The sequence below is a fragment of the Protopterus annectens genome, chromosome 2.part1, assembly GCF_019279795.1.
Source record: "Protopterus annectens isolate FY-2018-M chromosome 2.part1, PAN1.0, whole genome shotgun sequence".
Taxonomy (NCBI): Eukaryota; Metazoa; Chordata; order Ceratodontiformes; family Protopteridae; genus Protopterus; species Protopterus annectens.
This window is the reverse complement of record NC_056729.1, coordinates 1,566,628,510-1,566,653,213: the sequence shown is the minus strand read 5'-3', so window position 1 is coordinate 1,566,653,213 and position 24,704 is coordinate 1,566,628,510. Positions and strand designations below refer to the sequence as shown.

The window sequence follows — 24,704 nt, the reverse complement described above, 5'->3', positions numbered from 1 at the left end:
GGTCTGAGATTGCTCTGTAAGCCAGGCATAAGTCTCCCCTAAAAAGACTATATGATACTAAGTATAGTGACAAGGACTTTAGTTGGTCTGTGTAAGGCATGTGCTGGAGTTCCTTGATCTTCTTATTTAGAAACCTCTAAGGTATCTCCAATTGCTGCAAGTGCTTTGTAGGGTACATGCTGAAAGGAGTGTTATACTCAATTATGGGCCTGATTAGTGATGAGGATAGATGGGTTATAACCTTCTTTGCTCTAGATCCGATCGATGGCTTTGCTAATCAAGTGTGCTATGTAGAGAACCTTCTTTACTACAGCAGATACATGGTGGTCAAAGTTAAGGTCGCAGTCTACTTGTGATCCCACATCTCTTACCACTTTGTAGGTACATAGGCTATTGTTAATTTGATAGTGTGAAGGGACATTGTTTTTAGTGAAGGGAATGATGCATTTCTTTGCATTTAGTTTGAGACTGTGACCAAGACACCAGTCGTTGGTCTGCATAAGACCCCCCTGAAGTATACTGGCATAATTTGGGGATTCAGTAATTGCACACAGTTTCCAGTCATCTGCAGACTTGGTCAGACAGAGCCCCTTAATTTTGACCTTAACTTCTGAGAGGTGCATACCAAACAGTAGGGGGCCCAGCACTGACCCTTGCAGCACCCCGCTGGTTAATATAGAGTCACCCACTTTGATAGTGTGACTAATTTGTGAGCCAGTTAGCAACCCAGCTTATAACAAAGGGGTTTTCATTCAGTTTGCTAAGTTTGTTGGTAATGCCTGGGTATGAAATTGTATCAAAGGCCTTTGCCAAGTCGAGGTATGCTGTGTGCACAGATTTGCCCTTGTCAATGGCCTTGGTGACATTTTCGAAGAAATCCACCAGGTTTAACAGGCAGGATCTGCCCTTAACGAAGCTGAATTTGGTCGGATCCAGGGCTTGGAGGTTGCTTATGTCTTTATTTATGAAGTCCGTGATGATACATTCCATGGACTTACAGAAGAGGCTGGTCAGATTTATGGGTCTATAATTCCCTGGGTCTATTGCTAAGCCACCTTTGTGGAAAGGAGTAACTGCTGCTTTTCTCCATTCCACAGGAACAAAGCCAGTGGTTAAGCTGTGACTGAATAGCGTACTTAATGGTGATGCTAGTTCATGTTTTATTTTGTATAGACGCGAGCCTGGGATGCCGTCTGGTCCCATAGAGGCTGTGTTTTTTTTCCTTTAGACAAGGCTTTAATAACCTGCTTTTGGATATGTAGGGTGGGGGTGGGGGGTTGAGAGCAAGGTTTGTGATACGTTTGGAATGGATAAGGGAGTGAAATTTTCGACAAATCTGCCCACTAGCAGGTTTGCTATCTCTGTGGGATCAATATGTGTGATACCATTAATCACTAGTTCTTCACATGCTTGGGTCCTACCTTTAGGCTGCGTACATATCTGTAAAAGGCCTTATGATTATCCTTGGCTGTGATTGCTAAGTTTTTATTAAAGTTACACTAAGAGGATTTGACATGTTGTCTTATTTGCCTGTTGAGACTGAGGAGGGTGCTTTTCCATCACTGAGGCCTCTCTTTACTTTTCTTAGTCAACAACGTTTTGCATTTGTTGTAAAGTTTGTTGATGCTGGATGTCCACCAGGGCAGCTTTTTTTACTTGGGGCTCTGGCTTTGCTTCTCTCTAGAACAGCTGAATCTATACACTTATACAATTGATTGTACAGTGCTTTAGTGTAAGTGTTGATGGAGGGTATAGTTTGCTTTGATGAAGTTTTTTAGTCTGACTTCGCCCTTTGTGAGTTCTGTGCCAGTTCAAAGGTGACTGATTTGTGGTCAGATGTAACTAATGAGGGTCTGACAGTCACGGTGGTGCATCTGTTTGTCATGTTAGTGAAGACCGATCTAGTATGCTTGTTCCTCTTGTTGGGGTTGAACAGTTTGTTCCAGGGCATTTGAGTTAACAAAGTCAAGGAATTTTAGCACTAGTGAGTTAGGGCTAGTGTAGGTTTCCCAGTTGATGGTGGGATAATTGAAATCCCACATGACCAGAATGTTTGGCAATATTTGGATTGACTCCAGTTTGGTCAAGTAGGCCTCATGCGCATCATGATCTGTCGAGGGGGATCTATAACTAGCTATGACTTGAATGGGTGTCTTACCTACAGTAATCTGAACATGAAGTAACTCCATGGAGTTGTCCAGTCTAACTAGTTGGGAGGTGAATTTATCTCTAATATAGATAGAAACACTGCCTCCTTTGGTTCTCACACTCTCATTTTGCGGTTTGCAAGGCCAGAGTACTCTCTGAGGCCTTGAACCAGGTTTCTGTGACCGCACAGACATCTACATCCTCCAGTAATGTAAGTGCTTCCAGGGTATGCAATTTTTGGTTTAAGCTTCTAGCGTTTAGCAGCATAACCCTTATTTTGTTATGGTTGGTAATTTTTACATTGGCAATTTTGTTTTTGAGACCTTGCCTAAAAAGGCAATTTGGGGGAGGCAAGAGCCTTTCCCAGCAGGTGAAAGACTAATGATGCCAGGTGCAAACTGCCTCAGGCAAAGCAATGAGGTTTGTCGACCATGTCATCCCAGGCTGACAGAAACTGGATCCCCTTTCAATGACACCAAAAACTAAGCCAGCTATTGAAAGCTATCATTTTTTGTTTATACTGTGGCATCATTCTAGGTGAGGGTAATATGCTGCTCAAGGCTAAGGACATAACTGCCTGGCACACATACTCAGAGAGCGTAATCATGACTCTCTTCATATAGCCCAGTGAGGCACTTCTCAGTTTTTCACTCCAACATGAGTTATGACAGTCATAATGGTACTTGTTGCTGAGAGACCTGAGTGCATGTGTGATCTGATGAATCCTGTTACCGGACAGGCAGCTGACCATGACTTTCTCCTTATCTAATGACTGGAACTGGATCATCAATAACAGCTTGAACACAGTTGTTTTCCACATCCAGTATTTAGGACATTGCTTTTTTACATGCCCTAACTTTTTGGAAAAAAAAAGTTACAAGATACAAGCAGTGAAAATGTTTTTAATCCCTTTAGTTTTATACTCAGGTCTGTCATATTGTATCAACCAGAAGAGAAGTTGTGGATAGCAATTAATAAAGAGTTGAAGGATTTTATCTGAAAGGGGAAAAGGGCAAGAGTCAAGTGGGATACGCTGATTCTTCCAATAGAACAAGGTAGAGTGGGATTACCCAATTTGATGGGGTATTTCAGAGCTACACGGTTAAGGCTCCTACACATAGTACAAGCAGAAAACTATAATTCAGAGTGGAAAGGGGTGATGATGAAACAGAGGGGAAGCTCAAGAAACAAGGAGAGACTGTGATTTTAGATACAGACCCTTAAGCAGAATAGCAATAACCATAGAGAATATCATAAAATAGCAAAACGTATTCTAAGAACTAAGCGGTAAGCCAACACAGGAATGGAGACAGGACATTCTGCCAATAGGGATGACTGCAATTGGGGGTACAGAGAATAGGCAAGAGGGAGCTGGAATTTAGTGGAGAAAACTGAAAAGAAACCAAGGTATTGGGAGCAAATAACTAGAGAGGGAAAGGTAACAGAATTTGGACTGCAGGTTACAGATTGCCTTCCCTGTCAAGGACTGATATCAGAGTGTAGGCAAAGAGAAATAAATAGGGAGATCCTATATGAAAGTCCAGCACTAGTAGAGTTGTTATTAGAATCTAGAATAGAAGCTGCTGTTAAAAAGGGATAATTAGTAGGCCATATAAAATATTGCATGATAACTACAGGAATCAATCAGAGGAGGTTAGAAAGGATTGGGAAGAGAGACTGGATAAGCAATTTACAAAGAAACAATGGGAGGGCATATGTATGGTATCCAAATATGCAACAAATTTGGAAGATTTAGGAGCTTTGCTTGGAAGTACTTGCATAGTTATTTCAATACCCCAAGCTGACTCCAAATAATTTTTCCTCGGGTAAATTGCAAATTTTGGAGGTGTGATGAGGAAGAATGATGTAATTGGGGGCATGTTTTTTGGAAATGTATTGAGTTGGCAGACTTTAAAATTCCCGACAGACTACTCTGTTAGAAATCCTGGGTGAGGAAATTGTTGTAACTAAGAAATGATTTTTTGAATTGTGAAACAAAATTGGAATTGCCTAGGCATAGTAAGGCCTTGCCGAGTTTAATTCTGGTGGCTGACAAAAAAGCAGTCACTAGAAAATGGAAATCAAAGTATAAACCAACTGTACTAGAATATAGTAACAGAGATAAAAGAACTGGAAGTGGGGTCTTTAGAAAAGGGCAGGAGCAAATTATATAGACAAAAATGGGAACTTTGAGAGCAATTAGTGCAGAATAATGTTTTGGAGGAGGAATGAGGTTTAAGGGAAGGCAGGAATTGAATGAGCTGTATAATGTTTGACTAACAATGACTGTATAGATTATAAGTGATGTATAATGTTTGCAACTGAAAATATGTAAATATGGTTTGTTTTCATGTATGTAAATATATGATTGCCTGTTTCATAAGTGATAAATTAATAAAGATGTTTCTGGTTAAAAAAAAACTCTGCTAGGTTAAACTGAAATTATATTTCACAGGAACATGTGAATTTCGAACGACCATACTGAGAAAAATGTTATAATACATGCTTTTCTGGGACCCAAAAATTCCGCCTTAAAATCACCTAGCACAAAAAGCTTATTGTTTTTACACAGTATGGGAATGTCCTGTAAGATGACATTCATTGTGGATATTTTGGTTGGAGGAGAGAGGTAAGCAGAGGACTACCAATTTTTTTTTAATTGTTTTTTTGTAGTTGGACAAGTGAGCATTTGGCTGAGTCTTTCCTTAAGTTATCACTCTGACTTCGAAGTGGAGTCCTAAATCTTTGGTTAAGTCTAATATTATAACTTTACCATCTTGTGTTGTACTAATTCTGTTGAGTAAATTACGTACTAATCCTTAATGAATGAGGAGGGAATGTGAGTGGACTTGCTAAGATTCGGAGATACAGAGAATGTATGGATAGTTCATTTTAAACCATGTTTAAGCTGTGTCCCATTTGTTGTTTAAAAATTCTAAATCAATTTATATGTAATTATCAATTATTCAAGTGAAGGGGGCTTTAAAGGAGTTTTTCATGTTTGTGCAGTAGAAATATGTAGAGTGTATATTGTTAGATCTTTGCTGGTTGCATGCTTATTGATGTGAGCGGAACTGGAAGTCAGGCTAACAATGGATCAAAGTAGGTGACAGAAGGTAAGTGAATATATAATTTGGGTAAAGTAGTTCTGCAGTTTAAGGTTCCTATAGTGCTGCTGAAACTGTGTCAAGTTAGAGTATAGAAGTGTTTATGACAGAAGGAGATTGCTGTAATATAGAAGTGGTAACAATGTCCGGGAGTATTTGCTGTGTTCTCCACTTATCGTACGACTGACACCTTGTAAATTGTCTGTAGCATGACTGTTTCAGATATGCTCACCTGTGCTCTAAATGCTGCATAGAAAAGGCACTAAATATTTTCAGTGACAAAAAGAGTTGCATCATATCTTAACTGACATTTTATGCTTTTTGTGAACTTTCATTTTTTTCTTTCTCTCAGCCTGTGTCTTTCTTTCTTTCTGTTATTTGTGTTTTAAAACTCATTTAATTCTAACATGTACTATATATTTACTGATACAATAGCAACTTAGAAGGCTTTCTGGAGGAGTTTGCTGACATATCTAAAGAAGACCAAATTAAGAAGTTGCACGATTTGCTGGGGCCACATATGTTGCGGAGATTGAAAGCTGATGTGTTCAAAAATATGCCAGCCAAAACTGAGCTCATTGTTCGAGTTGAGCTAAGCCAAATGCAGAAGTGAGTCCATATTTGTTGATTTTACAATTTTTTTCAGATATGTATGCCACATCTGTAAGGGATATAATGCTTTGAAACTGCCTAAATACAATTTTTTTTCCTTTTTAAGTTGTCTTGTGCCTAATTTAACTAATAAGAGTTAACATTAAAATGATCGTGCATTTGTCATCACTTTTGCCAATTTGATGCAATACAGGAGGTGATGTTTTGTCTGTTAATATGTCCAATTGGATATGTTTCATCCACAGGAGCAAGAGTGCAAAATATGAGTACAAGTAGCAAAGTATTTACTTGTAGCAATTTAAAAACAAACAAGCCTGTTACTAGAGCCAGCTTTCCCACCTGTAGCTCATAATTATTTACATGAAAGTTAAACAAAAAATGTAGTTTACACCAAAAATTCAGTCCGCAATATTCAGATGCAGTCTCAGGTAAACTCTTTCTCTGGTAAATGGTCATACTTTGTAGGCTTTAGATGACTGAAGGCATCTGCTTTGTTTCTTTGCAATCTAATGCAACAGTCATTCAAAGTTTTGGCAAAATGGTTACTAAAATATATAACAGTACTTACAGAGATCTCAGGAGACAGAGGTAGACTTTGATAGGCTTCTCTTTAGACTTCCTCACAGGTAAAGATAAAGCAGACCATTGTCTCTCATTAAATTTTGCCTAGCTGTTTCTGAGCTTGCAACATTAATAGGGTCAGCCAGTAGATAATACTTGGCAAGTTTCAAACAGATATACTGCCAGAAGTACATAGCCCTAGTAACAAGGAAACACAGGCCTAGAAGACTCAAAAAAGAGTTAAGATATGCCTCTAGGTGGAACAGTTAGATAGATCTAACAATGAGTCTTAACAAAAGACTCCTGTTAAAACTCACTGAATATGTATAACGCATATATGCCTGTGTGTGTGTGTGTGTGTGTGTGTGTGTGTGTGTGTGTGTGTGTGTGTGTGTGTGTGTGTGTGTGTGTGTGTATATATATATATATATATATGTATATGTATGTATATATATATATATATATACGCAAATTAATTAGTTCTGCTCCTTTTATTAAAGGCTGGCTGCAGGAGATCATTGTTTCACCCCAAAAAGTCTTTTTCAGCATGTATTATAAGCAAAACAGCCAAGCTATAGATTTAAAAACGGTTCCAACCAGTCATATGATTAAGTCAATGCCATTCATTCACTTCACAGGCAAACATCTATCTGCTCATTCCAATATATTATTAGGTATAAAAGAGGGATACAGTGCCAGCTGCCTGCGATTTAGTAGCATACTCTAAAAAAGTATATATATATAAAACATATCAAAACAAGATGTCTATATTTTGTATAACCTAGACTGGGAAATTAAAAAAAAATGAACCCATCATCTGTAGCTCACTAAACAAAACAAATAGCTTAACTACTATCCTATAAAAGTTGTCATAGCAATATATATATATATATATATATATATATATATATATATATATATATATATATATATACACACACACATATATATATTTCATGAATTTAATTAAAACCCGGGGTCTTTCAGGAATTGATCCATCTGTAGGTTCCTTAAAAGATTGATAAAAGGGGAAAGTTAATTCAGGGGACTCCCAGATTTTTCAACCCTGCTTGCCAAAATACAATAATAACATTCCTCCCAGTTCAGTTTCCTTTGATAAGAGGCAAAATAAAAGAAATCTCAGCAAAGCACAGGCAAATAAAATTTCAGAAAGGAATGAGAGGTTCAAAAACCTGATGATTCCTCCAGAACCAAGGACGGCCTTAAAAGGCAAACTATGTGCCCCCTCATTTTCCTCCTTTCCAACATGGCATTCCAGTAAAGCTTTTCTAAAGTTTTGGTCTTCACATCCTTCTGTGTCAGATAACCTTAGGCACTTGGATTCTGAGAATCATTCAAAAAGGCTACAGCTGCCAGTGGGACTCCCATCCTCCTTTTCAAGGAATGCCTCTACATCCATCCAATCAAACCTCCCTGTATCGTCCTATCCAAATAGCGTCTCAAGGAGTTCTAGAACTTCTTCCCCCAGATCAAATAAGGAAATTATTCTATTTAAGGAATGTTCTGGTGCCACAGAAAAATGAAACTTGGAGTCCTCTTCTAGACTTTTCTTTTCTAAATCTTCACATCAGAATTTCAAAATTCAAAATGCCTTCTCTACAGTCTCTGATTCCTCTCATTCCACCTCTCAGTTTTCTAGTAAATTTATTTATTTATTTATTTGCCATTTGTTTACCGGGAAAGTCCATTGGGCCAAAAATGAGCCCATTTTCAATGGAGGCCCAGGGAGAAAAGCTCCAAATCCAATTTTACAATAGAAATCACAGTTTTACAGTACAAGTCATCAGTCTATAATTTATACATAGTTCATTAATAAAAATCAAAAACAGTTTGTAACTTATATACATACTTAACAGTGGAAATCAAAGCAGTTTGTCACTTATACCTAGTTTAAAGTATGAAAGCAACAAGTACATAGTATAATGAGGATATAAAAATGACAGGACGTGAAATAGTAAAAGTATATAGGAGTGTGCATTAATGGAGCATAAGTAGGTAAGAATTAAGAGCAGGTGTTGAGGAGGAATGGACCTTACAATTCCAATTATTTGGGATGAGTATGAGGCAACAGAGGAAGAAGTCAATATATATAGCGCAGATGAGAGTTAGGATGAACCAGGGTAATGTAGGGTAGGAATGTAGTGGATTAAGTCAGGTGGGATGAGAACAGAAACATTCCCAGGGAGAAGAAAGGTATGAGTGGAGCAGGTTTTTAAAGGAGGAAAGGTTGTTGATGGTTCGAATTTGAGAGGGAAGAGAATTCCATAGTCATGCTAGAGAGAAAGATAATAGAAGTGTCCCTGGGATTCCTATAGGCTTATACTCTTCCAGAAGGTTTTGGTTGTTAGACCTAAGAAGTCTATTGAGCTGATGCATTTTGAGGGTGGAGGAAAGTGTGGGACAATTTAAAGGTTTGAAGATAAGCTTATGGGCAACAGAGAACTGAATGTAGGAGAGATAGTTAGGGAGTTCCAACCAATTCAAGGAGTGGAGAACCTTGCAGTGGTGGGAGGAGGATTTGGATCCGGTAACAAACTTAGAGATCTTATTATAGCAGGAAGCCAGCTTAGACTTTAGAGAGTATTGAAGGTTGGTAAGAAGAGGGGGCATCATACATAAGAGAGGGAATAAGATAAGTGGTAGAGAGGGTGTGCTTGGTTGAGGGAGTGAGATAACGACCATGGCGATATAACATGCCCAGTTTTTGATGTTTTTTCTTAATATTAGTTTGTAGGTGGACATCGAACTTTAGTTGATCATCAATAATGACTCCTAGAAGCTTTGAATGGGGAACTATTTCAACTGGGGTCGAGTTTTGGCTAGTTATGGAAAAAGAGCTTATCTGTTTTGGAAGATTTAGAAGGGGTAAATATCATGATTTGGGATTTTGAAGGATTGAGGGTAAGGTGATTATTCAGCATCCACGACTCAGTACAAGAGAAGGCATCTTGAGTAAGTTTAAAGAGCGTGGGTAAGGATGTGGCAGAACAGATTATGGTGGAATCGCTGGAGTATTGGATTAGCTTACTGTTTGGAATACAGTGATGAAAGTCACTGATTAAGATGTTGAGTAGGTAGGTTAGGTTCAGCATTTTTACTAGCCTCAGTTATGTTAGGGCGCCTAGCTCATTTAGCCTGGTTCTATATATCATAGTTGCCCGGCCTCATGTTTCAGGCTATCTTTTTCTTTTCATTTCCAAGCCTCTCCTACTCCCAATCAGTGATCAAAGTTCCTCTTGCCCATCCCATCCATTGGTCAAGATTCCATGTGTTCTGAGCTTCCAGCCACGCATGGGAGTTCACATGTACCGATTTTGTTCCTCAGCATAGGAGTACATATACCGTGTCAAGGTTTAAGTCTCGCTCCTTGTCAGGTCTCTATTTCGTTCCAAGTCTGAGGTGCTGTCTGCCTTTGGATCTAGATTTTGCCATGGCATATTTTTCATTGTTTGACGCCCTCTTTATCTGCGGTATAAGACTGAATGAGCAAGGAGTTTTAGCAAAGACTGAATAGGACATGGAGTTCTTTCAGTGAGGCAACTTTTGGTTTTGAGACTTTTTTGAGACCTTTTTTAGTATACTAGCTGGCCTTTGGGCCTTTCAAGCTGCAGCAGGTGGGCTGGTCAGATCTGCTCGAACGGGGCATTGTACTCAATCAAGATAAATGAGAATCATAGGTCTAATGAGTGATGACCTCCCTGGATGATATGACCTCCCTGATTCATGATCAGGATATTAGGTGTTTTTTCTTTCCTAGGCTACTTTAGAGCCACAAGTCTTCAAGCTGTCAAACTGTGTCAACTCAGATCCCCAGTACCTTGGACCCCTCTCCCTGATTACTTTTAACTTGCCTGTGGATGCTATAGGATAACCTTGTTAGTGAAAGTTTGTTTTATGGCATTTTTTTTGGCCATCATTTTTGGCATTTAATGGGCCTTATTCAGGCTTCTGTTATGGATGTCTTTCGACTCTGTTTCGAGATGTTTTCCTGTCATGGTTGTTTTCTGATAACCCTCTTTGTTTGTGTGTCATAACCCTCCTGTGTTTGCTAACCCTTCCTGTGCTTTAGCAGACTAGAGAATGGACCGAGGACTGGTGAGTGGAGGAGTGACTCTGACTGACAGGACTTGAGTCTTGCTGTGGGACCAGCAACTCTGACTGCTCTTTGGTTCTGTCAAGTAGCTGTGGCATCTGTTTTTGCAACAATCTGTATTTTAAATTTCAGTTGCTGATTGGATGATTGATGAGTTTTCTGATGTCACCTGAGAGGTAGCCTGGAGGAGCTGAGGCAGGCTGAGGTAGGCTCATGCATCAATCTTCTCATGGTGACACTTCAACCAAAAAGTCAACAAAGTTCAAAAGCCAGATCTGCCACAAACAAGCCAAAGCCAAACTGCAAAATCCAAAATCAAGTTGTCTCTATGTTTATATTTTTATGTATTTATATGATCCTCTCCATGGCGCAGATAAGGCTAAGGCTTATTAAGGTAATGGGCGGGGTCTGTGGGTCTGTGGAGCCTCCAGCCCTTATGAAGTGGGACCAGTCGCGCCCAGCCACTCCTTGGGCACTGAGGTGAGACTAAGATTAAACAGCTGACTCAGCTGTTAAACAGCTGTTAATTGCTAAGTCTATGAAGCATGAAAAGGGGACACGGGGACACCCATCCGGTCCCATGGATGCTGTGTTTTTTGCCTTAGTGAGGGCAGTTCTCACCTGGGCGTTGGAGATGTTTGGGTTCTAAGATTCTAAGATTCTCGAAAAATGCATCCACCTACAGCTCCTGGGTCAAGTATGGAACCTTGTGGGACACCTGTAAGAGTGTGGAGGAACGAAGAGATAGAATTTTTCCATTTGACAGCTTGCTGTCTATTAGAAAGGTGCTGGAAAATCAGTTGATGGAGGAGGAGAAAAGATTAATATGAGAGATTTTGGACAAGAGAAGGTTATGAGAAACAGTATCAAAGGCTTTAGATAAGTCTAAAACAAGGGTGGATACAATGTTGCCAGTCACGAGCATGCTTAATGGTTTCTAGAAAAGAGAGGAGGGCAGTGGTGGTGCTGTGTCCTGGTCTAAAACCATGTTGTGTAGAGGTCAGCAGTTGGTTGTCTAAGAGATAGGGTAGGAGCTGTAGGTGGATGCATTTTTCGAGAATCTTAGAAATGGGGATAAGATGGCTATAGGATGGAAATTAGAGATTTCAGTATTGTTGCCTCCCTTGTGGAGGGGAATAATGAAGGCTTGTTTCCGGAGGAGGGGTACATAAGCATCTTGTATGGAACGGTTAATTAGGATAGAGATGGGAAAAGCTATGCCATCAGCAGCTAGTTTGAGAAAGTTCGATGGAAGTTCATCTGGGGCAACTGAACAAGGTTTCAGTTTTTGCAGGAGTTTTTTTTATGGTGTTAACAGGAATAGGTTTAAAAGAGAAAGGGAAATGATGAGTATAGTTGGAGTTGGAGAGGGTTGGGTTTGTGGAGGGAGATGGGGTGTGGCCTGTTACATTATTAGTGAAAGATATGGTGAGTTTGACTACTGAATCTATAAAGAAAGAGTTAAAATGTGTAGCCAAGGATAGATCAGAAGAGTTAGGATCTGGGCAGAGGTTCTCCTTTTTTCCAGGATGGAGTAGAGTAGAGATGCTGTTCTAGAATTTCTTGGGATTTGATTTATGATAATTTTGTAGTATTGAGTAATAGCATTTTCGGTCTTTGGAAATGTGATTTTTTACTCTGTTGCTGAGTTGTTTGTATTCAGCTAAGGAATTGGGAGTTTTATGTTTTTGGTACTGTTTCCATAATTTATCACGGGGATGCATGAGGGAGATAGTTTCTTTTGTAAGCCATGGAGTAGTTTTGGATTTAACCCTTTTAGAGCTGAGGGGGGAGAAGCTGTTAAGGAGGTTAAGAAAGGAGGTATTGAAGTATGCAACAGCATTATCCAGAGGAAGGGTTTTTAGAGGGTTCCAGTTCAACTCCGCAATAGAGTAAAAAAACACATTTCCAAAGACTAAAAATCCTATTACTCAATATTACAAAATTATCATAAATCATATCCCAAGAAATTCTAGAACAGCATCTCTACCCAACACACTAGTCATAGACGACTCTATAGTCAGGCACACTGATGTCCCACTCACCAGGCTAAGCAAGGAGAAGGTTACTGTCAGCTGCCTGTTGGGTGCAGGGATCCGCAACATAACCCACGCACTCAGGTCACTTCACAACAAGTACAAATATGACTCTGTCATTGTCCATGTTGGTGTGAAGAATCTAAGACGTACCTCCCAGGACTACATGAAAAGAGACATGAAAGTGCTCTCCGATCTTGTAGCCCACGCAGGTATGACCCTAACCCTCAGTAGCATTCTGCCATCACCCAGAATGGTACAACGACAAAATTATTGACTTCAACAATTGGCTAAGCTTCTGGTGCCATTCTAAAGGGATCCAGTATCTGTCTGCCTGGGATGACATGGTTGACAGACCACGATGCTTTGCCAGAGATGGCCTGCACCTGTCACCCCTGGGATTCCAGATACTGGCTAAGGTTCTCACTGCCCCTATAGTGCCTTTTTTAGGCAAGGTTCAAATGACAAATTCACCACCGTAACAGGAACAGGCAAGCAAAAACTGAGGGTGATGCTACTCAATGCTAGAAGTCTAAATCTCAAAATGCACTCACTCGAGGCACTCCTTAAAATGGAGAACTTCGATATCTGTGCAGTGACTGAGACCTGGTTCAAGGCTCCAGAGAGCACCCCTGCACTACCAGGCTATAACTCATACCACACTTTTCGGCCATGTAACCTGGACCGGAACACCAAAGGCGGAGGTGTGTCCATATTCATTAAGGATATCCACACCTCCAGGCTAGTTGCTCAGCATAATGCAGCCGAGGTTATCCAGGTGCAACTAACTCTGGGCAAAACTGCAATCCAAATTGTAGCTTGCTACAGACCACCCACCATGCCCCAGGATTCCCACTCCTCTTTTCTTGATGTACTGGAAAATATTAAGGTTCAACCAAACACCCTAATAATGGGCGATTTCAACTACCCCGCCATTAACTGGGAAAACTACTCATGTACCAACTCCTTCGCTCAACGCTTTCTGGAATTCATAAACTCCAATGCCCTGGATCAACTTATCCACACCCCCACCAGGGGCAACAGTATCCTAGATCTAGTCATTACTAATATGAGTGACTGGTGTTCCACACCTGAAGTCAATGCCTCATTGGTCCGATCCAACCATAAGCTAATTATCCTAGATATCCACATCCTGCCTCCACCCCCCATTAAGGAAACCATGGTAAAACATTTCTCCAAAGCCAACTTCATGCTTCTTAAGACAGAAGTGGTGAACTTCATGACACCCATGCAGATGGACAATACAGTTACAACTACTGAATCCTACACAATTGCATTTTATAAGCACTTACATGAGTGCATGGATCGTGCTATCCCAAACAGAACCAAGACACTATCCTCCAAAAAAAGGAAGCCAATCTGGTGGTCCCCTGCCATAAACAAACTGTACAACAGAAGAAAGAAACTCTTGCAAAAGAGAGTAAAATCCCACGAGTGGAGGAGCTCCCTGGTCAGCCTCAGTAAGAAGCTGTGATCCCTGATAAAATCCTCCAAAGCTAGTTACAAAACCAAAATCGCCACTGATTCTAAAGACAACCACAAAGCATTCTATAGCTATGTCAAGAATCTCAATGGCAACACTCAGATCTGCTCTGAGTTACAGCACAATGGCACTAAATATACAGACCCAACTGATATTGCCAACATGCTGGCAGATAGGATCAGTGCTAACTTTACCCCCCTCTCACCCCCTAAAGAGCCCATCTCTATAGCGGAAGAATGCAAAGTTCCTGTAATCACGGCTGCACAGGTAAAAACCACACTCTCCAAAGCAAAGAACACAGCATCCATGGGACCAGACAACATCCCAGGCTGCGTTCTACATGAACTACAGAACGAACTGGCACCCCACCTAAGTACCATGTTCAATCATAGCCTCACCTCAGGCTTTGTGCCTGCTGAATGGCGCACAGCAATGGTTATCCCACTCCACAAGGGGGGAGCCACCACAGACCCCAGGAACTACCGCCCCATTAGCCTGACGAGCCTGGTCTGCAAGGCCATGGAAAGTATCATCATGGAACTTATAAACAAAGACATTGGTAATCTCCAAACTCTGGATCCCACCCAGTTCGGGTTTGTAAAAGGCAGATTATGTCTCCTAAACCTGATTGACTTCTTTGAAGCAGTCACCAAAGCCGTAGACAAGGGTAAGGTGGTTCACACAGCCTATCTAGATCTTGCCAAGGCTTTCGACACCATCCCCCACTCTGGAATTATAGATAAACTGACTAAACTAGGTATAAATCCCTATGTCACAAGATGGGTTGCCAACTGGCTCACTGACAGAACCCACACTGTGAAAGTAGCAGACTCCAAATCCGAGTTCAGACCAGTGACAAGTGGAGTGCCACAGGGTTCAGTCCTGGGTCCTCTCCTGTTTGGTATCTACTTCTCTGAAGTACAGGCTAACACAGAAGGTCTTTGGCTACCGAAGTTCGCAGATGACTGCAAACTAGCAGCCATAATCGAAACTCCTAATGATGTGGACATCCTACAAAAGGGCCTCACTGAGACAGATGCCTGGTGTCAAAGCCATGGCCTCAAGCTCAATGCCAAAAAGTGCATTGTCATCCCCTTTGGTAAAAACTCTGTTCCCATGAACTACAACATAGGCGGTAGTATACTTAACACCAAAAGTGTGATAAGAGACCTTGAGACACAGGTGGACAGTAGTCTCTCCTTTGATAATCACATCGCCACAGTAGTCAGGAAATCCTTCTACATGGCACACCTCATCACAAAAGGTTTCTCATCCAGAAAAAAGGAGGTCATTGTTCCCCTCTACTCATCACTCATTAGACCCATTATAGAGTACAGCGCCCCTTTTGGTATGTACCTCACAAGACATCTACAACAACTGGAAAGGCCGCAGCAATACCTCACAAAGAGGATTACCGGCTTCAAACAGATGTCCTACGCAGACGGTCTCAAAAAACTCCAGCTTTACTCTGTTGCATATTGCCTACTCAGAGGTGATCTCTGCCTAACATTCAAAGCTATGTCAAACCCAGAGCTTTTGGACATGCTCCACTTAAAGAAATCCCAATCTCTCCGAACTACACACTCTAGGGACCTAAACCTTGTCACCACAATAAACAGAACATGCCGGAAGGATAGATTCCTGTCCCAGAGACTTCCCAAACTCTGGAATAAACTACCTATCTATATCAAACAAAGCTCCTCATTAGCACTCTTCAAGAAAAATCTTGATGATTGGATGGGAAATAGGAAATTCACTCCGGGGATCACCTCTGTGGTGCTGCTCGACAGTGGCACAGGAAAATAATTTTCTTGGGTGGCAAAAGCCAGGGTACCTTTTTGGCTGGGCTTGTATAGGTCCCAGGGTTGATAGCCTAGTAATTACATATGAACCTATGAGTTTTAAGGAGTTGGAGAAGGTTTGAGCATTGAAGTTTTTCAGACAATGGACTGAGATAATATTGTGGTGTAAATGGAGGGATGAAGGGGTACGACGTGCAAAGGCAGGGAGATGGTCAATAAGAGAGTCAGGTAAGGTACCGCTGTCAGAGATAATATAGGGGTAAGAAACTAGTATCCAGTATAGAATACTACCAGAAGTACTATCTTTTGTTGGTCTAGTGGGAGAATTGATTAGTTGGGTGAAGTTATATAGGTTTATATTCTGACAGTTTGTGGGGAAGTTTATGGAAAGTTTATTGATTTGAAAGATGCTTGTCATCACATTACAATTCACAAAGATGTCATAATCTTTTAACTTTTTCTATGTTTTGTTTACATTTTCAATGTTCTGCCTTAACCTTTAGCTTGTTTAGAGCTCCAACAGTGTTTACTGAATGCCTGGCTCCTGCATCAGCCCATTGAAGACTGAATGGCATTCACTTTTTTCCATATTTAGATGACTGCCTTGTGTTTACAGATTCCTTTCCAAGCTCTCAAGGATCTTTAGAATGGCTAAAGAAACTTTTTCTCGGTCTGGGATTTCAGGTGAACATAGAGAAATGTCATTACTTCAAACAGGATAGGATTTCTGGAATGTCTCCTGGCTACATCCCTCATTATGTTTTTTTTTTGTACTCAGGACAAAGTAGAAATTTACAAGGAACAATTTCTGATATTCTCCAACCAATCCCTGACATCTGCCAAGGAGTATCACAGGATTTTTGGGTGTCATGGCCTGTACAATTCTCATGATTCTTTTGGCAAGATTTCACATGAGGAAATTGCAGTGGTTTCTCAAATTATTTTAGACTTAACACCAGCACCCCGTATCATTTCAGATTTCATGACTGAGATTTTTAAAAATGGAGTTACACTACTGGGTACATTACATGTCCCTCAACCCAGATCTCCCCTTTTCCCTTCTAGTCCCTAATCAGTTTGTAACCACAGATGCTTCAGACTTTGCTCAGGGAACTGTATCCAAGGAGTTATAGTTCAGGGTCTGTGAAACAAGCAGAACAGGCTGAAACATGTAATTGTCAAAGAAATAATGGTTTTAATACATGCTCTGAAATCTCTAAATATTTTAGGTACTACAGCACCAATTAGTAATCACAGACAGCACCACAGAAATGCTTCACTGCAACATCAGTTATAGTAAGCTTGTCAGGAATTATGTGGTTGGTATTAGAAAGTACCTAGTTAAACAGTCCAAGGAGAAGGTTCTACACATTTCAAACTGTAAGGTACAGTACTTGTTTGCTTGACGATTTACCCTACTTCTGGAGTTGGAGTGAAAGTACAGGGCATCTGGAACAAGCAAGACAAGTTAAAACACATAAATGCCAAAGAAATGATGACTGAGATTAACAATGTCAAATCTCTAAGCTATATTTGGATTCCAGGCTCTCTGCTAGTGACCATGGACAACACTACAGTGAAGTAGTACATTAGCAAATGGGGGAATCAGATCCTACTCTCTTTGCAGACTAGCTGTGGTAACCTGGAAACTAACAGCTCAGTATAATCCATTTCTACAGGCTTCTTACATTCCATCAGAGCAGAAAATTGCTGCAGATAAGCTGAGTGGGGCCAAGAAGGATCTCCACAAATAGAAGTTGAACCTGGGAGGTTTCCAGGAATTGATCCAACTGGGGAGAACTCCTCAAATAGATCTATTTTCCTTCATTCACAGCCAACAGTTAAATAAATTCTGCTGCAAGATTCTTTGCACAATGACCTGGAAGACAAATGCATTTTCATTCCCATACCGTTCTACCCTTTCCTCGGATAGCTAGGATTCTTTTACAATTCAGAAGCAGTCTCCAAGAATAATTATGGGAACCTCCTTTTGGTCCAGGCAAGAGTGATTCTTCTTTCTTTTGAAAATGGCCAAGGGCAATTATCACAAGCTTTCTTACAGGATGGACTTTCTCACACGGAACAATCATTGTTTGATACATTCCACATTTCGGTTTCTTCAACTCAGTGCCTAGATAATAGAATTGTAATACCATTTAGGCACCTGTTTTCTGGGGACAAGCATCAGGCATTAAAGGAGGCTAAAAAACAAACCTGCTGCTAGAAAATGATATTAGGCTAAGTACTCCTCCAAATCACAAAGGCAGATAACTGGCTACTAACAAACCCTGCTCAGATCCTAGAAGCTTTATGTTACTGATGAAAGAGCAGAGTATCCTGACAAGCATGATGTTATGTGATCCTATCTCGCCTACATTCTGTACTGATGGGCTCGGAGCCGATCCCTCTGCTCCGACTCGGCACGCTATGCTATAGAGCGAGGCCTCTTATTGGCTGAGCTATTTCTTATCCCAGGATGCACCACCACTAATCCCCCAGATCTCGTTTGCCGCTTACAAGCTAAGACGTGGTCTCAACTTGGCTGGGCTAAGTACTAATTTATTTAGACTTTTCCTGTCAGGAATTTGCTAGTTTTCAACCCAAAAGCTGTTTTAACAGCTATTTTTGTGATACGTGTGTGTATTTGCTGATTTTGTTGAGAAAGTTGTTCTTTTTTGTTAAGGGAAGGTTTTCCGTTTTAGTTAGAGGGGCCTTCCCCTTTTGCTATTCTAGCGTTATTTGTGGCTAGCGTTTATTTGTGGGTCAAGTACCATTTTAGTTAGAGGGTCTTGACCCTCTCTTTCTGTGTTTTTTCTTGTGCACTGTGTTATTGTGTAAAAAAAAACTTTATAATTTGAACTTCTAGCTAGTTTTTCGTGTTATCTTAGATAACTGTGTTTTCTCTAGTCATGTCCAAAGAACATAAACCCTCCGGGTTTAAAAAATGCACGAGGTGTGGTTTTAAGATGTCCATAACGGACGACCACTCCTCGTGCGTTTACTGCTTAGGCGCCAAGCACCTACAAGAATCATGTAGCATGTGTCACGCCTTCTTATCAAGGGTCCTCCAGGAGAGGAAAAACAAATTAATCCTTAAGGGGTTAATCAAGCCATCCTTCGAGGAAGCTTTATCTTCTTCTCCCCCTCCTTCAAAAAAGAAGAAAGCGTCGGCTCCGACCAGTCAGTCGGAACCGACTGCCAAAAAACCTAGGCAGACTTCTCCATCGGCTCCACGGACTTCGGAGCCGAGGGCGGAATGGTCTGCCTTGATGCCTCCAGCCTCGACCCCTCTGGTTTCGGAGCCGAGGACTGGGGCATTGAGAGGCAGGTCACCTTCATCGGCTCCACTGATATTGGAGCCGATGAGGGTTACCGGCTCAGACTCTTCCCCTTCGGAGCCGAAGTCCTTATCGGCACTCTCTCGGAGCCGATACTGGTAGAATCCATTCGGAGCCGGTCCCCTAGTCATTGGAGCCAATGGAGAAATCGGTTCGGACCCGATCGATATCGTCCAGATCATCCAAGATGTCTGATTCAGACATCGACAGGGTGCTCCTTAGACTCTTCCAGTCTCCGGTGTTCCAAAAGCTAGTTTCGGCTCCAGCCCATTTGGCTTCGGAGCCGATGGTCCACCTCCCTACTATGGTTCCTCCTCCAACAGCCTCGGCACTGTTGGAGCCGGTGCTGGTGGAACCGGTGGAGGTTTTAGGGTCGGGCCCGACCCTTACTCCAACTCCGGCTCTTGGGTCGGAGTTCAGTACACGGACTTCTTCCGTCGGCCCCGGGGGGGATGCTTCGGGATTGATGTTTTCGGTCCCAAGTCTCCCTCTTGGTGCGTCGGCGGCGGGAGTGCCGTCTACTGTCGTGGCCACAGAGGTGGGACCCTCCCAGGATTCTGGTGGTCCCGCCTTCAGGGCTATGAGGAGTGCGTTAGCCAAATCATCTTTGGCTACCTCCACGGTCTCCCCAGCTCCTTCCCTGCATACCGAGACTGGGTCTTTGGCAGTCCCCCTGTCCTTAGACAGCGGAGCCCCGGGGCCTGAGGTTACCCCCACTGGGGTTTCCCCCCCTCCTGGAGGTCCTTCTGAAGCCTCTTCGGAAGAACCCCCCAGGAAAAGATCGTGCAAGAGGAAGCACGTTGACTCCCCTGATGAGTCTCTTACATCAAACACTGATCTTGATGATGCAGAGGGGTCCCCTAAGTCATCCTCGGATGATGTCTCTTTTGCAGACATCCTGGAAGCCCTTAAACAACGAGGCGGCTGGCAGTCCAAACCCCCTTCTGCTGATGAGTCGGTGTTCCTTAAGGCCTTCGGGGCTCAGCCCTCCGCCTCCTGGGTGTCTCCGCCCTTCGACGAGCTCTTGGATTTGATCTGTCGAAGGGCGTGGGAACACCCAGACTCTGTGGAACCGGTGCCTGCTCATCCGAATAAGTTCATCTCGGCACCCCCTGAAAAAGAATTTCTAACCAAAGGTGTGGCTGTAGATGCTTTGATGGTGGCATCTGCTACCCAGCAAGATGTAGCAGAGGCTTCGACGTCCGTCCATCCTCCTAATAAGGAGTCTAGGAGCATGGATCGGTACGGAAAGCGCACCCTAAGTTCAGCGGCCTTTACATTAAGGTCCTTGAACTACCTTACGCACTTTACTAGATTTCAGAGGGATCTGATTAAAGAGCTTTCTGATACCCTCTTGGGTAACCTGCCTGAGGAGCTGGCCCAGACGGTTGGCTCTCAGCTGGCTACATTGTCATCCATTTCAAACTCGTCCATGAGGCTCATTTCTTATGCGGCCGAAGGGGCGAGTAGAGCGGCGGGTACAGGCATTGCTCTACGGAGACAAGCCTGGCTCCGCCTGTGTCATTTCGTGGAGGCCTTTAAGTCTTCCTTTGCCGATGCCCTTTGATGGGTCCTCCCTGTTTGGACCCAAGGTAAAGGACACACTGACCCGCTGCGAACAGGAGGGTAAGACTCTGACTGCCGTAGGGGCACGATTTTCCACTCCCTTTCGGCCTTATCCCAAGGCTAAAAGAGGAGGGAAAATGTGGTTCCGTAGATCTCAGAAGCCTTACCCTCTCAGCAGGATGATCCCCCTTCCAGAGGCAGGGGAGGGGGAAATTCTTCCGGAAGACGCCGTCCCAGAGGCGGCAGAGGCCCTCGCAACACTGGAGACCGCGAGTCCTTTCGTGGCTCTTCAGCCTTTCACAGTCCCTGAGGGATTGCCCGACTGTGCAGCTCCGGAGCCAGTCTTGGGTTGTTTTTCGAAGCACCTGAAAGTCTGGGAAGGTATCACTCAGGACCGATGGATGCTTCGAATTATCGCCAGAGGTTACACCATCCCTTTCTCTCACTCCCCACCTCAGTCCAAAAAAATCCCGGACCCGCCACCCAGTCAACGGGATACTGCAGCCTCAGAAGTTTCAAAGCTGCTGCAAAGGAGTCATCCAACGGTCCCCGCAGACCAGATCGGATTAGGGACTTACTCAAGATTCTTTTGGTGCCAAAAGACCGGGGACTTGAGGCCCATTTTGGACCTCAGCATTCTAAACCGTTCAGTCAGAAAGTCCAAGTTCCGAATGGTCACCCTACAAACCATTCTCCCATTGCTGGAGAAAGGTGTTTGAATGTGCTCCATAGATCTCAAGGACGCTTATTACCATATCATGGTACATCAAGCGTCCAGGAGACATCTGCGCTTCAGCCTAGGAGGCAGTCATTTTCAGTTCAGCTGCCCTTTGGTCTCACCACAGCCCCAGGGTGTTCACCAAGTGCTTGGCAGTCGTGACTGCTCACCTGAGAAGTCTAGGATTCCAGGTGTTTCCGTATCTAGACGACTGGCTCCTAACTGCCACCTCCAAGCATCTACTACTGCGGAGCCTACAAGCCACTATATCACTGGGCAACTCCCTTGGAATCACCTTCAATTGGCCAAAGGCTGTGTTGCTGCCATCTCAACGAATAAGATTCATAGGGGTAGAGATAGACTCAAACCAAATGCGGGTCTGTCTACCTACAGACAGAATACAAACCATACAGACTCAAGTTCGAGCCTTACTTCCCAGGTCCAAAGCCCCAGCCAGAATGGTCCTGCAGCTATTGGGATCCATGTCCACCACGGTTCTTCTAGTCCCCTTGGCAAGGTTGCACATGAGAATTCTCCAGTGGCTTCTTTCAGCTCAGTGGTCCTTTCAGGAACTCCCTCTCAGTCACCTCATATGGATCACGGAAACATGCAAACGGGACCTTTGCTGGTGGCTAGTGCTAGGGACGACCCTTTGTTACACCTCCTCCTGCGGCCACTTTGACCACGGACGCCTCCCAGATGGGGTGGGGGGGGCATTTCCTGGGCAGGTCAGTCCAAGGCAAATGGCACCCAGAAGAGACCCTACTTCATATCAACATCCTAGAAATGAGGGCGGTGCTTCTGTCCCTCCAAGCCCTTCACGATTACCTCCCTCAGGGCGTAATTGCCGTTCACTCAGACAACATGTCAGTTGTCTGGTACCTGAACAAACAGGGAGGGACCAGATCCTATCCTCTTTGCAGAGAGGCCATGAGAGTCTGGGAATGGGCAGTCTCGACCGAACGCTTTCTAGTGGCTACTCATATCCCGGCAAGTCCAATGTGATAGCCGACAGACTGAGCAGAACCATCCTCTCTCCTCACGAATGGTCTCTGAACATGACAGTTGCAAGTCAGATTTTCAGCAGATGGGGAGTTCCGTGTTGCGACCTCTTCGCGACTCCACTAAATGCAAGTGCAAAAATTCTTCTCCCTAACCCGGCTCGGGAAGAGCCCCATGGACGCACTAGCCCGTCCTTGGCCCACCGGCTTGCTTTATGCCTTCCCCCCAGTTCCTCTCCTTCCCAGGGTGATCCAAAAGGCATCTCTCTTGGGGAGCAAAATGATCTTAGTTGCTCCTTACTGGCCTCGTCAAGTATGGTTTCCTATCTTCGAAATATGCTCTGGAAGGTCCATGGTTCCTGGATCAGATCCCAGACCTTTTGGTTCATCAGTCAGGACTATTCCACCAGTCCCTGCACACCTTAAAATTGACGGCTTGGCTCCTCTTCTTCCGACTATAGTCAGGAGTCATACATTGGATCCAGAGGTTGTACACATATTATCTTCGGCCCATAAGTCTGCTACAAAGAAACTGTATTCTAGCAAATGGAAAAGATTTGCTATTTGGGCTCAACTCCGGGGCCTGGATCCCATCTCTATTCCGTGGCAGAAGTACTAAAATTTTTAACTTCTCTTTTCAATCAAGGCTCTTCAGTCTCTACCATCAAGGTTCAATTGGCAGCGATTTCCAATTTTCATGAATCTATAAACCCACCTTTAATGAGCAACAGATTGTGTAAGACCTTCTTGAAAGGTGCTGCTCTGTTAAGACCTCCGATTTCTCATCCTTCTCCTCCATGGGATCTCGATGTGGTGTTACGCGCCTTAACTTCCTCCCCTTTGAACCGGCAGCTACATGTGATCTAAAATTTCTATCATGGAAGACTGCTTTTCTGGTGGCGATTACTTCTGCCAGAAGAGTTTCAGAGCTTCAAGCTTTGTCTGTAAAACCCCGTACTTGGTTTTTCACAAAGACAGAGTATCTCTCAGGCCAAATCCTTCCTTTGTCCCTAAAGTTTGTTCCAGTTTCTGCTTACAACAATCGTTAGAACTTCCAGTCTTTTTCCAAAATATTCTAACAAAGCGGAATTCATATTCCACACACTAGATGTCCACAGGCAGTTGCGTTTTTATTTAGACAGGAACAAACAAACAAGGAAAACAGATCAGTTGTTTGTATCCTTTGCAGACAATAAATTGGGCAAAGCTGTCACAAAGGTCACTATTGCCAAATGGATCAGGGACTGTATTACTCAAGCTTATTCTTATTCTAACAAAGAGCTTACCACCTCTGTCAAAGCTCATTCTACAAGGGCTATGGCTACTTCGATAGCATTTCATTCTAAGCTTGCCATTAGTGACATTTGTGCTGCGGCTACATGGTCTTCCCCGCACACTTTCATTTCCCACTACAAATTGGATGTGGCATCTAGAGGACGAGCTTCATTTGGTTCCACAGTGCTCAGGAGTTTTCCAATGAGCCACCCGGGATTTAGGTGCTAGGGACGCTGTCCCATCAGTACAGAATGTAGGCGAGATAGGATCACATAACATCTTTTAGTTATGTACTCACCATAACTTTAGATGTTTGGGATCCATCTCGCCTACATTCCTAATAACCCACCCTCCTTCCCCCTTCCTTGGAGATCAGAGGATATCAGAAGGTCCGAATCCTGTTGTTTCATCTTGAAACATCTAACAATGTTATATAAACAAGTTGTGCATGTGTGCATGAATGCGGACAAACAAGATCTGGGGGATTAGTGGTGGTGCATCCTGGAATAAGAAATAGCTCAGCCAATAAGAGGCCTCGCTCTATAGCATAGCGTGCTGAGTCGGAGCCGAGGGATCGGCTCCGAGCCCATCAGTACAGAATGTAGGCGAGATGGATCCCAAACATCTAAAGTTATGGTGAGTACATAACTAAAAGTTCTACCACCCAGAAGCTTGGTCTACCTTTATGCAGGGAATGACATGAATTCTGCAAGCTGACAGAGGCTGAGCTGATCTTAAGGAAAAAGGCTTGATGTTTATTCCCATTATGTGTTAAGGTTAGATGTTAGAATGACCTCATTCCTGGTATGGTCAGTTTGCAGATGTATCAGGGAATTGATAACACAACAAACAAGGATTTAATGACTCTAGAGAACATGAAAAGATGTTCATAAACTATTTTTCCTCCCCACAGCTGGCCATC

The 24,704-nt window shown here is 42.9% G+C and overlaps 1 protein-coding gene across 3 annotated transcripts in view; it reads left to right on the top strand.

Moving 5' to 3' along the window:
- Nucleotides 1–24,704, top strand: part of CHD5 (chromodomain helicase DNA binding protein 5) — a 2,140,358-nt gene that overhangs the window by 1,017,122 nt on the left and 1,098,532 nt on the right. For all 3 annotated transcript variants that reach the window (XM_044063016.1, XM_044063014.1, XM_044063013.1), the window contains exon 16: nucleotides 5,691–5,864. In XM_044063016.1, coding sequence (XP_043918951.1) covers nucleotides 5,691–5,864 — 174 coding nt within the window. The remainder of the gene's footprint in view (nucleotides 1–5,690; nucleotides 5,865–24,704) is intronic.